We start from the raw sequence: 12,828 nt of genomic DNA, 5'->3' as shown, positions 1-12,828 counted from the left end.
TGAAATTCCTGTATTAACAATGGCTTAGAATTACTCACTGTAAAATTTCCCATTTTCCCAGGAGAAAAAATAAAAAATAAATGGGGATTTGAGCAGTTTTATAAAGTATTTATCAACCCTCAAAAAGCCACATCATCCCTGTTAGTAATTTTACTAACAGATAAGCTGGTATTCTAAAATGAGACATAAGCCATTGCCATCAGTTGTACAGAACACACACAGAAACAGTCTCAAAATCAGGTAAACAAACAACAGCTATTACCACTTATGACATTTTATTGGCATATGACAATTTACAAGGGTCCCTGTTGCATTATACATCACACTGAGTAAGAATCAGTTAGCCATCTACATTCATTCTTACTGGATATATTTTTACTCAAATTATAACTGAATTCCCAACACTTGATTTTAACTGTGACAAAAGGGGAAAAACAGTAATTCCTTAAAGTAGGCTACAACTGGAAAAACAAATTTTGCTTTTTTAATTAAAATTCCTACGATGTTGAAAGGTGTACACACCTAAGGACTGAGTCATGGCCTTCTTAAAACAGCTTTCTTAATCCCTTCTGGAAATATCCTTTGGTTCATTTTTATTTTCCTTCTCTAATCAAAAGGAAGTGTGTTAATGCAGGTTATCAAGGAGTTACTATTTTCTAGCACTTGTAAACAAATATCCTTACCAAGAGGAACCATTCAGCTTTTATAACATGTCATGAAGTAGGGTGTTAAATTGCGGTTTAAAAAAATTCACACAGGCTTTTTATATGCTTGGCTCTAAAAAAAAAATAACATCCACAATGGCATTCTATTGCAGTGTTTTCACAATCACCCTTCCTACTATATTCTAATAGGATACTCCTTCCTCAATTTTATTTAATAAAAGTAACCAAATCATTAACATATTTGGGTTAAAGCAACGCATTTGCACTTAAAATATAACCTGCTGGTAGGACTTGGGTAGCTTTATTCCTACTCCCTAAAGTAATTTCTCAGTAGGTTCCCCTTTCCTGTTGTCTTACATGGAAAAGCAAAACTGCACATTTATAGACATGCATAGAGATTCAGTATCTAACCAAATAATAACTGTTAAAATAAAAGCTAAATTTATTTGTATAAAATAAAATGGTCGTGAAAATTCTCCTGTGTCAGAGATCAAATCCATGTTGCTTTAGCATGTAATTAATTATTATTCTGACTAGGAGAATATTAGTTATGCCCTGATTAATGCAACACATAGTTCCTTTGACAGTATTTCCTCTGCTCAAACAATTTCAGAAAGACAAAATAAAAATAATGATGCAATACTTAAGGATCTTAGGGCCATGAACATCACATATACTGAGTTTTGTTTTCATGTTTTTCCCTCATACAGCTCTTAGCTAATGCCTCTGACTGCAGTTAAGGTGCTAGAAGAGCACCTGTAAACAAACCATCAGTGAGGATGAAAGAGCCATACACTTAAGATGTTTAAAAGTTTACACTAACAGAATAAGCATTATCTCCTTTTAATGCAAACATAAAAACTAATTCAGTTGCTGAATTAACAAGTGAAATTTGACTACTTTTATATATGCTCTAAGAGCAGACAGACTTAAACACTGAAATTTACTATTTTGGATTTTCATTCCTTCTAAGAGATATCATAAACATAAAGGCAATTCACATTTGAAAGATTATCTTCCTGAACAATAGAACCCTTGGGAAGAAAAAGAAAACCCATTTTACAAACTGCAACTGAAATATGGAAAAAAATAAAAAACAAGTTAGATCAATGCTGTGACAAACTTCCTGTCAGATCTTTTTATTGGTGACATATGAAAAACAAGTTACTTAAAATACCACTAATGAGCAGTATATTCTGTTCGCCTATTTTTCCTTATGGTTAGACTACAAACTAATGATTTGGCTGTCCAAAAGCTCAAATAAATATGTAAGGTATGACATCAGGTACACGTCTTTTTAATGTATCAAGTTACTCTGCAGAATAATCCTCTTCCATACCAACGCCAGGATTACAGGTTTTGTTCTGTTTTTTTTTTTTTTTAAAGTCTAAGACGTTCAGTAGGAAGGGAGTTTTTATTTGTACTATTGCAAACCAGTTTCCTCTCTCAAACAATAGCTGATATCTAAGACCATGACTCAAACTTTCAGGGAAGAATAGAAAGAGAATATTGAATTTTGAACTCAAATAGTAAAGGCTCCTAAGAATGGTTTGTATATAGGCCACTGCTTGCTTTCAGTTAAAAAAAGAAAAAAGAAAAATATTCTCATACTTTTCAATCTAACTTTTAACAGCTTGTACTTTTTTCACGATTGGCAAAGTTTCTTTTTCCTTCTTAAACATTTGCTGAGGTGTTAAACTAGCTTAGTTTACCAAAATAACAACTTTTTCCATGGTACACTTCAAAAATTAGTCACCCTACAATGTAGTGTGTTTGAATTAAGGAGAATGTTAAACAGATGTATACAGTTAAAATAGTTAGTGTGGTTTCTATAAACAACTGCTATTCAGGGATTTGTATGTAGAGCTAACGTTTACTTCAGAATAAACATTAACAAACAGGGAGGGAAGAGAATCATAACTTTCACAGAGCTGTACTTGACCATATCTTATAGACAAAGCAGAATTACAATGCATGTAACAAAAACAGTAAAAGTATTTTTTTTAAAAGTTGATAGTTACAAATATGGTACGTAACAATTTTCTACTTTATTTCAGTACAATTTCCAACATACAGTCTACTATTTTTCAGGATATTTGAAGACTTAAAACAAAATTTCTCTAGACTACTACTTGCAAACAGTAAAATTTAAGTAAAATGCTTACATTCTTATTTGAAAACAAAAATCATGTAAAAAAATGGTGGGTGCAAGTTCTGTTCTCTGTTGCAATCTCACTTCAGATTTACTATTCCTAAAAAAAAAAAAAAAAAAAGAGAAAGATTAGCAAAGATATGAAGAGTGAAAATGATCCAAAATAATCATCGTTCCTAAAAATTAATTAACTAACTGGCCCACCAAACCCGTAACATAAGAAAATATAAGAATCACTAACAAGTTGGAAATTTCTACCTTTTCTTCTTTGCGTCTGTCCTTCTTTTCTTCATTATTTTCCATGGTCTCTTCTTCATCTTCAACAATCCCGTCCCCTTGATATTTGTCATGAGTCCATTTTGGACTGCTACCTGATTTTTTGAAGTTAAAGCGCCCTCTGCCACGTTGAAAAGTACCACGACCTCTTCCTCTTTTGGCCCAATAATCCACACCATCATCTCTGTCATCATGCTACAGAAAGGTTAAAAACAATCATCAATGAAATGTCTTTCTTGTAAGGAAGATGATTATATCCCCAATCATAAGTCATGGTATAAATTGTCTGAAGATTGGGTAAATGAGATTGGTACTGTTCCAAAACACAAAACAAAACCAATAAAACTGAATTTTTCAACAAAAACATACTCCATCATGAAAGCAAACAGTTACATCATTGCTTCGTAACCCAAGCATTTGAGAGCTGTCCAATTTTTTTGGAGAATCTCAACTGCTAAATTACTGCCAATTTTCAAAATTTTTATTTTTGCTTTCCGTTTTTATTTCAGTCTAAGTCCACTTATTATTAATAAGTATATTATACTGTGTATAAATGATAAAATAACCGATATTTTCCCCCAAAAAATTACCTCAGTCATAAATATGCAACAAAGCATAAAAATATCATTACATTATCAGTAACATTTACTAAATAAAACAGGTGGTAAGAATTATAGTTTACATATAGCAACAGATTTTAAAAATCCTACTGAGATTTAAATCTAAATCAATGTGTATTACACATCAGTCTTCTTGGCAAGGAAATTTCACAAGCCAAATCATGATGGCGTGGTCCCTAGAGTAATATCTCAACTTCTTTCTTCTTCACTAACCTAAAATACTGCAGTTATTACAGCCCAACCTTAATTTTTCATTAGCTGCATCCAAAAACACATGTTCCCCAAGTTACAAATTGTTCCTTTAATCAAAACATCTGTAAAACTGAAAAGTACTTGACTTTGTCGACAAGCAGAAGAGTATTACATCCCAAAGTACAAAACAAAAAGCCAAAGTTCTCCTGTAATGTAATTTAACTGCTGCCCACCTCAAACTTACTTTTAAGTTCGTACCTACAAAAATGGGAGTGACACCCCTTTATGAGACAACAGGCATAATGCAAACAATGTTGCATACTGTACACAAGTACAATCTACATACATTAAGTACAACTTATGGAGTACTGATATTGATCAACTGTCCAAAGGTCACTAAAACTTTTCAAACACATAATATGAACACATTTTCAAAACATGCAATGTGCCTTTGTGCATATTCATGTAATACAGATCACCCTCCTGAATCACTTGAAAAGTTCACACATGTAATTAACAGACTATATGAAAGAGTCCTTACCCACTTCTAATAATCTAGCTTTATCAAACCAATAAAAGATGACTAGGCAGAGGTGTGCATGACTCAAACAATGAACTTAGGAACTATCAAAAGTGTAAATTTCAGTATGTCAGAAAGTTCAATTGTAAACCCAAAATAGACTATTTTAAAATAGTCTGCCACTCAAAATAATATGCACACACAATTACATAATTTCAGGCTCCCTTTTGGTATTAACACAACTAACTCTATATAGCCTTTATGCTTTCTTGTTTGTGGTGTTTACACAGTATTCCATGGAGTTGTAGGAAGAAGCAAACAGCCACTGAAGCCAGAGGCATGGGTTTAAATCTTAACAGAAACTGTGCGACTTTACTTCCTCATTTAAAAAAACCAGAGATAGCCTTGAAGAAACATAAACGATCTGTTAAAAAGTGCCCAGCCCAGTGCCTGACAAGCAAGCAATCAACGGTGGTGATAAAGTTTATATGGTGCTTATTACTCATCTAATTCTCACAACAACCCTGTAAAATACTGTTACTAACCCCATTTTAGATATAAAGAAACTGAGGCACAGAGAAACTGAGTAACTTGCCCAAAGCCACAGAGTCAATCTTTTCCACTGCCCCTTATGCCCATCATCCACAGAATACGTTTTCTAGGTATCTTGGTGACAGTAAATAGTTACCGTATGAGGTAGCTAAGAGCTGAAACAGAAAAAGCAGTGGCAAAGCCAGACACTACAGTTAAACTAGCAATTACTTTTAAACATACAATCATCTGAAATTAAAGAAAACAAAAGCTCCAAGATCACACTGTGTTTTTCAGAGGGTATCCCGGCAGATACCTAAGTGACATTTTGATGCTAAGCACACTAACTTTTTAATTTTTCTTTTCACCGCGCCAAGAGGCATGCGAGATCTTAGTTCCCTGAGCAGGGATTGAACCCATGCTCCCTGCAGTAAAACCACGGAGTCCTAACCACTGGACCGCCAGGGAAGTCCCTAAGCATACTAACTCTTAATCCTCAAATTCTTACATCCAAGATTTTAGTCCTGTTACAGACTAATTAAAATTAATTACTTCATAGATGACAAAGAGGATGTCAGATAGTTATAATACACAGCCAACAATATGTTAACAAAGGAGGCCATGTTAGAACCAAGACCTTCTGAATCCTCTGAACTCTTCTGTATAGAATGATCAAGTTTCAAAGAGTGAATTTATTAAAGCGCCAACCCAAACATCCTTCCCCACAGGGATTTTCTCTTCCTCAGATGACTTCAACTCAACATGGAGAACTTGCCCATTTTAGTACTTTTCCACTTGCTCCAACTCTTCACGTACTCTCACCTCTCCAGAGAATTTCAGGTTCTAAAGACTATTATCTTTCCTGGAATACTTATTATTGAAAACATTACCTTATCTTTGCATAAATCAAACTTCTGAGAAGGTAAATTTCAGATTAAGAATGCAACAAATGTTACTATTACTCAGTACTGGAGGAAAAATGATACGAGCTGTAAGAACCTTTTGGAGCCCAAGGCATGGGTTCAAATCCTGACCCCACTCCTACTGGCCATGTACCTTTGGTCAAGCTGCTCAATCTCTGTACCTCTGCGTTTTCCATCTATACAAGTGGAATAATGGTCCTACCTCAAAAGGACTTCATAAGCATGAAAATAAATTCATATATGTGAAACACTTAGAATGGTGCCTACCATAATATATGCTCAATAAATGCTATCCATTATTTTTACTAAGTATTAAATGCTTCATTACTCTGGACAAAATTTCCATGTGTGTCAAAACCTAGGGGAATCTATAATTTTCAACTTCATTTAGTCTCAAATTTTTTTTAAGGGCTTCCCTGGTGGCGCGGTGGTTGAGAGTCCGCCTGCCGACGCAGGGGACACGGGTTCGTGCGCCGGTTAGGGAGGGTCCCACATGCCGCGGAGCGGCTGGGCCCGTGAGCCATGGCCGCTGGGCCTGCGCGTCCGGAGCCTGTTCTCCGCAATGGGAGAGGCCACAACAGTGAGAGGCCCGCGTACCGCAAAAAAAAAAAAAAAAAAAATTTTTTTTAATATTTCTATTCTCAACACTAGCTGTCTGAAAAGTCAGACCTATTCAGACTACGCAAAATATTTTAACTTTAAATTCCCAGGTAAAAACCAGAGTTGTCATTCCAATAGCTCATTAATTAACAAAATAATTAATTTTGGAAACTGATTTATAAGAAAAAATGTGATGCGTTAAGTTTACTTCTAGTAAGCATTAGTCTGTGACAAATGCACGTGTATGCCTATATTTATATAGAAATGGAGGTTTTAAAACATAACCCAGAATAGCAACATATAAAATGTTAAATAACACTCTTCTTAATTACTATAACGCCTAGCTGTATGACAATAAAAAATAATTATGTCCCAATTTAAGATAAAAACTATGATACTGGAGACTGAAAGAACACCATAGAAAAATGAAGGTCTGGCCTCAATTAAATATTCGTAAAATGTTTAAGGGTGCTAAACAATTACTATCTACTTGTTCACCTCTCATTTCCCTCTTAACTTTTTGTCCTTTCACATTTGCTCTATTTGTCTGGCATTTTTACAATCACTCACTCCTCACCCCTCCTTTGCAAGGTTGGCCTTTTAATCTCTTCTGACTGGATGATCTTACTGTGGCTTTGTGACTGAATGATGGCTCCTAGACTTTTTTCTCTCTCGATCTGCATTAGCAACTGCCTACTGCACACTTCCACTTAATTTCTGCCTGGCACTTCAATAACAGAACTTAATCTTCACCTCAAATTAGCTGCTTTCCCCTTTATTCCCTATCTTTGAGAGATTCCATCTTCTCACTACCAACACCCGACTAGTGGCTCCCTGAATAAGCCTTCATAAATGTTCCTTAAACTTTTCCCAAACCTATAGCCCCTTAGTTCAAACAATTATTTCCCAGATATGTTTGTCACAACCATGATTTTCCAAACTCTGCTTAACATCCAAATTTATTAAAGTATTATGGCCTTCTAAAATTTGGCTCCCGCTTTTTCTTAATTTTCCCAAACTTACACCAATCATCTCGCCATCTGAGTATTGGAGTTCTCTATTTAAGGATGTTTCACTCCTGCTTTCTTACAGTACACCTGCTCATCTTTTAAGCTCAAGATTCAATCCAATATCGTCTACGAAGTCTCTTCTAATCAGTATCTCCTTTGCAATAATCCACCATATGTATTTAGAATGTTCTCCATTACTAGGTCTCGTAAGCCAAGAATTGAAATCATATTTATCTTTCCATCTACAGCATAAACAGCAGTCTATTCATAAATTCTTAAATCGAAAAGGAGATAGGTCTTTTAAACTTTTCTGTAACTGAATAAAATGCCTTTCACTTTCCAGACTGTCAACTCAAGCATAAATTTCTCCTCACATGAGCATATGCTGTGCAAACATTATGCTTAACTTTTTCAGACTCTTGGTCCTTAAAGTATCCCAAAAAGAGGCAAATGGAAATTAGTTTTTGAAACAGCTACAATGCCCATTCTTCAAACAAAATATAGATCTACTTCAGAATACAGCTCTATAACTCTAATTTAGCTGATGGCATGGACATTCAGGTTTATTCAAATATATTCATAAAAAGCCAAATGAAAGATACATTTCTATAAAATCCAGTACTATTTTCCTCCCTGCTTCGACAAAACAATTAGTCTTCAGAAATAGTCTCTAAAACATGACTTCCCTGAGAAGCTATGACAAAAATGAGTATTCTGGTAATAGTTTTTGGTGTTTCCTCAAGTTTCTATAATACAGGAAAAAACCCTCTTCTCCCATGCCAAAGTGCAGAAAATTTCCATCATTACCTAGAGAATCTTTCAGGACCCACCTCCTCTGGCTTCATCCCTTATAAAACTACTTCAGAGAGAAGAGCATCACAAGGAAGCACTAAATTAATGTGTATCTAGCAACTTTTCCATAATGTAATTTTTCATCTTCCTTTTACTCCAATAAAAGTTAACAGCCTCCTGAGAACCTTAATTACATGTACTGTGAAAGAATTCTTCTCCTTGTCTTTCAATTAAACAAATAGCTGCGATGATGAAAAGTAAATCTTAATTAGAAGCTTCTACAACTTTTACCGTCTTATAGACAGATACGAAACAAGTTACTGTTCTTCTCTGAATGTGGCTATCAAATCAGGTATATTTTTACTTTACCCTGATCAGCCCATAGGTGATATCAATAAAGTATAAACAGGACTAAAGGGACCCACATTTTCAAAACTTCAAAATCATCTGGGTAATGATTTATTTTAAAAGTTTCCTATATGATGGTGAAATCTTCCCATAGTAGTGGATACCTGTACTCAAATGTATTCACCCAGTATGCTTTGAAAATTAATGCAAACCAAATAAACAGAGATTTCTAACACCCACCAAGAAGTACTTCTTGCTCTTTGGGGTATATTCTGGATCCCATTCCTCTTCCTTCGGTCTCTTTTGAAAAGTAGTATTTGAGTTGTTTGGACCAGTATTTGTCCCAGCAAAAACTCCTCTGGCTCTTCCTCTGCCTCTAATTCGAAACTGATTAACATTAACAAAGTTGTTTAGTAGTGAAATCAAGAGGTATTAAGTTACATGCAAACTCTAATTTTACTGCAGTAACAAAAAACATTCCCTAATTTCTTTCCTAAATCTCAACTTCATGGCCACTGAGGCCAGTAAGGAGGCAAAAAATTCTGCCTACTGAAAGCTGAGTAGGTTAAGAAGAAATGCAGTCAACCTAATTAGTTAACAGTGCAGTCAGAATGCTGCACTTTCAAGGCCTGAACTAAAATTTTTAAATAATCAAGTTGGTTTGTTTCCCTTCTACTAGCCAAAAGAGTTGTCTAATTCCTAACACTAACATCCCAAGTGTTCAACTACACCTATCACCATACAGGCAAAGCTCTTCTCTTTCCCAAATCATCTAATTAGTAAACCCCACTAATAACAAACTGGATACTTGCTCAAGGTAGAAATCTGAATCTAGAAATTAAAGAGTCAAGAAGATGCACTACTATGAAGTCATTAAATTAACAATTGTAACAAATTTATGGAAACATGGGAATAATGCATATGCTATGTAGAATAAACAGAAAAGATGTAATTTCTATGACTGATACACGGATAAACAAGAACTTGAAGATAATAGGCAAAAATGAAAATAGCTGTCAATACAGAGATGAACATATGGATTTTTTTGTTTGTTTCAAGACTTTTTTCAAGGACTAAGTGATTAAAGAAATGGATCTCAATCACTAACTTTGCTTGACTCTTGGGTCTCTAAGCACTATGTACAGTTACTGATTCCAATGTTAAGAAAAGTTATCTAGTTTATATAGATGCTTCTAAATCTCAAAATGGCATTTTATTCTTTTAAAATCAGGCAAAAACATTTATTTTTTACTTTATATACAAAGAAAGCATCATCCCAGCTCCAAGCCCTTCCTCACTCCCCCTAAATGGCATTTCTTAATGACAATATATCAAATACCATTTTATTTTTCAAGGCTATACGAGTAATGACTCACACAACAATGTCTAAAACATATATTTTACTTTCCTTATGTATAGTACTCTTAAGTAAAGTTCTACCAAATGATCAAAGATAATTTTATTACTTACGAAGGTTCCTCGTGGTCGGCTAACTCCTCCAAAGCCTGAGTATTCTTTCAGTTCATGGTGAGTTTTAAATTCTTCTTCTCTTTCCTTCTTACTCTCCTTTTCTTCTCGAGAACTGGGAGAAGAAGGTGATGCTGAAGAGGATGAAGATCGAGAATGATCTTGCTCTCTACTTTTATGTTTACTGCAAAATAAAGCAAACAAAAAATGTGTGCTATTTTTTAAAAAGATAAAAAGACCCCCTGTTGAATCTTATAATAAGAGGGATATTTTTCAAGTCAAAAAAACTATCCCCTATTAAAATTATTATGCAACTAAAATGATTGGGTGTTAAACTCTGACATAGTCTGTTTCCATTCTCCTTCAATATTTGTTTTACATGACTACTGAAAAACATGGTATGACATGCCAGTTAGAAACTAGCAGTCTGGCAACTTCAAGAATAAGGTTCAGTTCTTCAATATTTTAAACTTATTTTTATTTTAAGGAAAGGAAGAGAAGAGTAGGAAAAAGTAAGAATGGTCTTAAGGCCATGTTTCAAAATGAATGCAGTTTGTACACCCTGGGTGAGAACAGTTGATATCGTTTAGGCCATAACTCCGTTATTGAAATAAAAAGCATATGACATTACAAATACCAGTCATAAATTAAAAAACACAAGTAAAATCCACCATTTACCTAATGAATAGCAAGGAAAACAATTATCTATAATACTTCTTAGTATTCCTGTTATTTATTTGACTCTATGATGAACAATTTTACATGATTCTAATCCAACACCCGAAAAGGTCATACCTGCGATAACTCTTACCACTTCTAACAGTATCCATGGAAACATTACTTTGAAAGACTAATACACATTGCTATTTCAAAAAAACTAGTCCTTCCTCCCCCCCATCTCTCCCATGTTAAACCACTAGACATCAGTTTAAAATTCTTGTACTCTGGGTGTTATGAGTTGAAAAAGTGCGGAATCAAGCATAACGAACCAAAGTTCTTACACAAACTGTTTCTAGAAATGCACTGCATTGAAGTCCAACCTCCTGATGTAGCCTGGATAATAGGACACATTAATTTGTCATTTTTTTTTTCAGTGTTAGCTTGCTATTCCAAAGTTTTTGTCCTCATCCACCATAAGCCGTGTAAAAGACAAATATATTTTTGCTGTAAAACAAATAATTTTAATTGTTTAAATTTAAACATTCGATTACACAGTCAAAATTGAAAGCAATTAAGCTGACAATTATTAAAGGCTAATTAGAAGCTAAAACCTAACTCAGACAGTTTTAACAGTTACCTGTCATCTTTGTAAGATTTGTATTCCTTGTAATCTTTTGGAGTTTTTTCCTGCTTTCTTGATCCACTGGATTCCCTGGAGCCCTTGGAATCCCCCCGTTCTTTACTTCTTTCTTTTCTCCGACGATCAATGTCATGCCGAAGATCAGCAGAATCACACCTTAATTTTTTATCTCCCTATAAAAGACAGATATAAAATACAGATTTCAGGGAAACTATAGGGACAAAAATACGTATATATGTGCGTGTATGTATATGTGTGTGTGTGTGTGTATATATATACACACACACAAAACCAAATTTTATGCCAATTTCTAAGCTGGCATTTTAGTATCAGAAAAGAATGAGTAACATACTACTTCCATACTTAGTTTTTGTTTAAAAATGTACTTGATGTTTTCACTAAACATTTGTGTACGCAAGTATAATGGGACTGGGGAAATTATTAAAAGGTAAATCATCTTGAAAATGTCATAGGTTTTTGTTCAAAGCAATCCATAATAAACTTTCATACAGTAATATGATACAATTATTTTTGTACTCAGCACATCCTCATTTATCATCCTTCAAAACGGTTTTTTATATAGTTTAACAATGATAGAGGTTATACTCAGTTGTGGGTGTAGCCATCTGCCTATAAAGCTAAGGGATCCTAAAGTAATAGTTCTCATTATTTAAGCCTCGTTGTCATCAAGCTCTTCCCATATAAGTTGACCAACCCAATAAAAACCGCTTCAAAAGTTAAGTATTCTGTAATTTCCATAACATGCAAGCGTAATATGATTAATGAAACCAACTGAGGTTGAACAAGGGTAGAAACAAAGCCAGAAAGATATTATTCCCAATCCTGTACTCAGTATCTGGGCCATATACTGCCCTTTCTCAATTCAGGTATTGCAACGGACATTAGTTTAACTGGGTCACAATTCACCTCCTTCTTGTTCCATTGCTTTTTCAAATACTATATAATTTAGGAAGATGGAAAGAGGCATCTAGGAATGAAGAAAAATTATACATCAGTAAGATGCTAAGCAATGTGGACATCCTTGCTACTATTAAACAATAAGAAGTACTCTGGGAAGTCTAGCTATAATGTTCATAAACATTCATATCTCCAAATGATACCAACTACTCACCCATTTGCTCCCACTGTAACAAGAAAAATCTAATCAAGAGCAAAAATCTTCCTATTCACCTAGTAATACATTATTACCAAGTCCACAAGTAACAATAAAAGTGAAAGTATTTTGTAAAGGCCAAACTATATATATACACACACATATATATGCATACATATATATACACATATATATAAACAACATAGTACTAAATATATGTTAATTGTTCACTCAGATAGGAAGATAAAGGATAAAAAGCAATGTCATATCCTCTTGTCCTTCCATTAGTTATCACTATTTTCTCTCCTCTCGATCAAA

The 12,828-nt window shown here is 34.2% G+C and overlaps 1 protein-coding gene across 4 annotated transcripts in view; it reads right to left on the bottom strand.

The window, feature by feature from the left end:
* Nucleotides 1-258: 258 nt before the first annotated feature.
* Nucleotides 259-12,828, bottom strand: part of BCLAF1 (BCL2 associated transcription factor 1) — a 29,859-nt gene continuing 17,289 nt past the window's right edge. For 2 of the 4 annotated variants that reach the window (XM_033406538.2, XM_033406545.2), the window contains exons 9-13: nt 11,394-11,569; nt 10,100-10,280; nt 8,870-9,016; nt 3,076-3,288; nt 259-2,917 (exon numbers count right to left, since the gene is read on the bottom strand). In XM_033406538.2, coding sequence (XP_033262429.1) covers nt 2,912-2,917; nt 3,076-3,288; nt 8,870-9,016; nt 10,100-10,280; nt 11,394-11,569 — 723 coding nt within the window. In that variant the 3' untranslated portion in view covers nt 259-2,911. Of the gene's footprint in view, nt 2,918-3,075; nt 3,289-8,869; nt 9,017-10,099; nt 10,281-11,105; nt 11,261-11,393; nt 11,570-12,828 lie in introns of those variants that run through there. The other 2 variants (XM_033406553.2, XM_049695577.1) reach the window with 2 other exon arrangements.

This window comes from Orcinus orca, chromosome 12, assembly GCF_937001465.1.
Source record: "Orcinus orca chromosome 12, mOrcOrc1.1, whole genome shotgun sequence".
NCBI classification, from domain to species: domain Eukaryota; kingdom Metazoa; phylum Chordata; class Mammalia; order Artiodactyla; family Delphinidae; genus Orcinus; species Orcinus orca.
The sequence above is the reverse complement of the archived record's forward strand: the minus strand, read 5'-3'. Positions and strand labels throughout refer to the sequence as shown.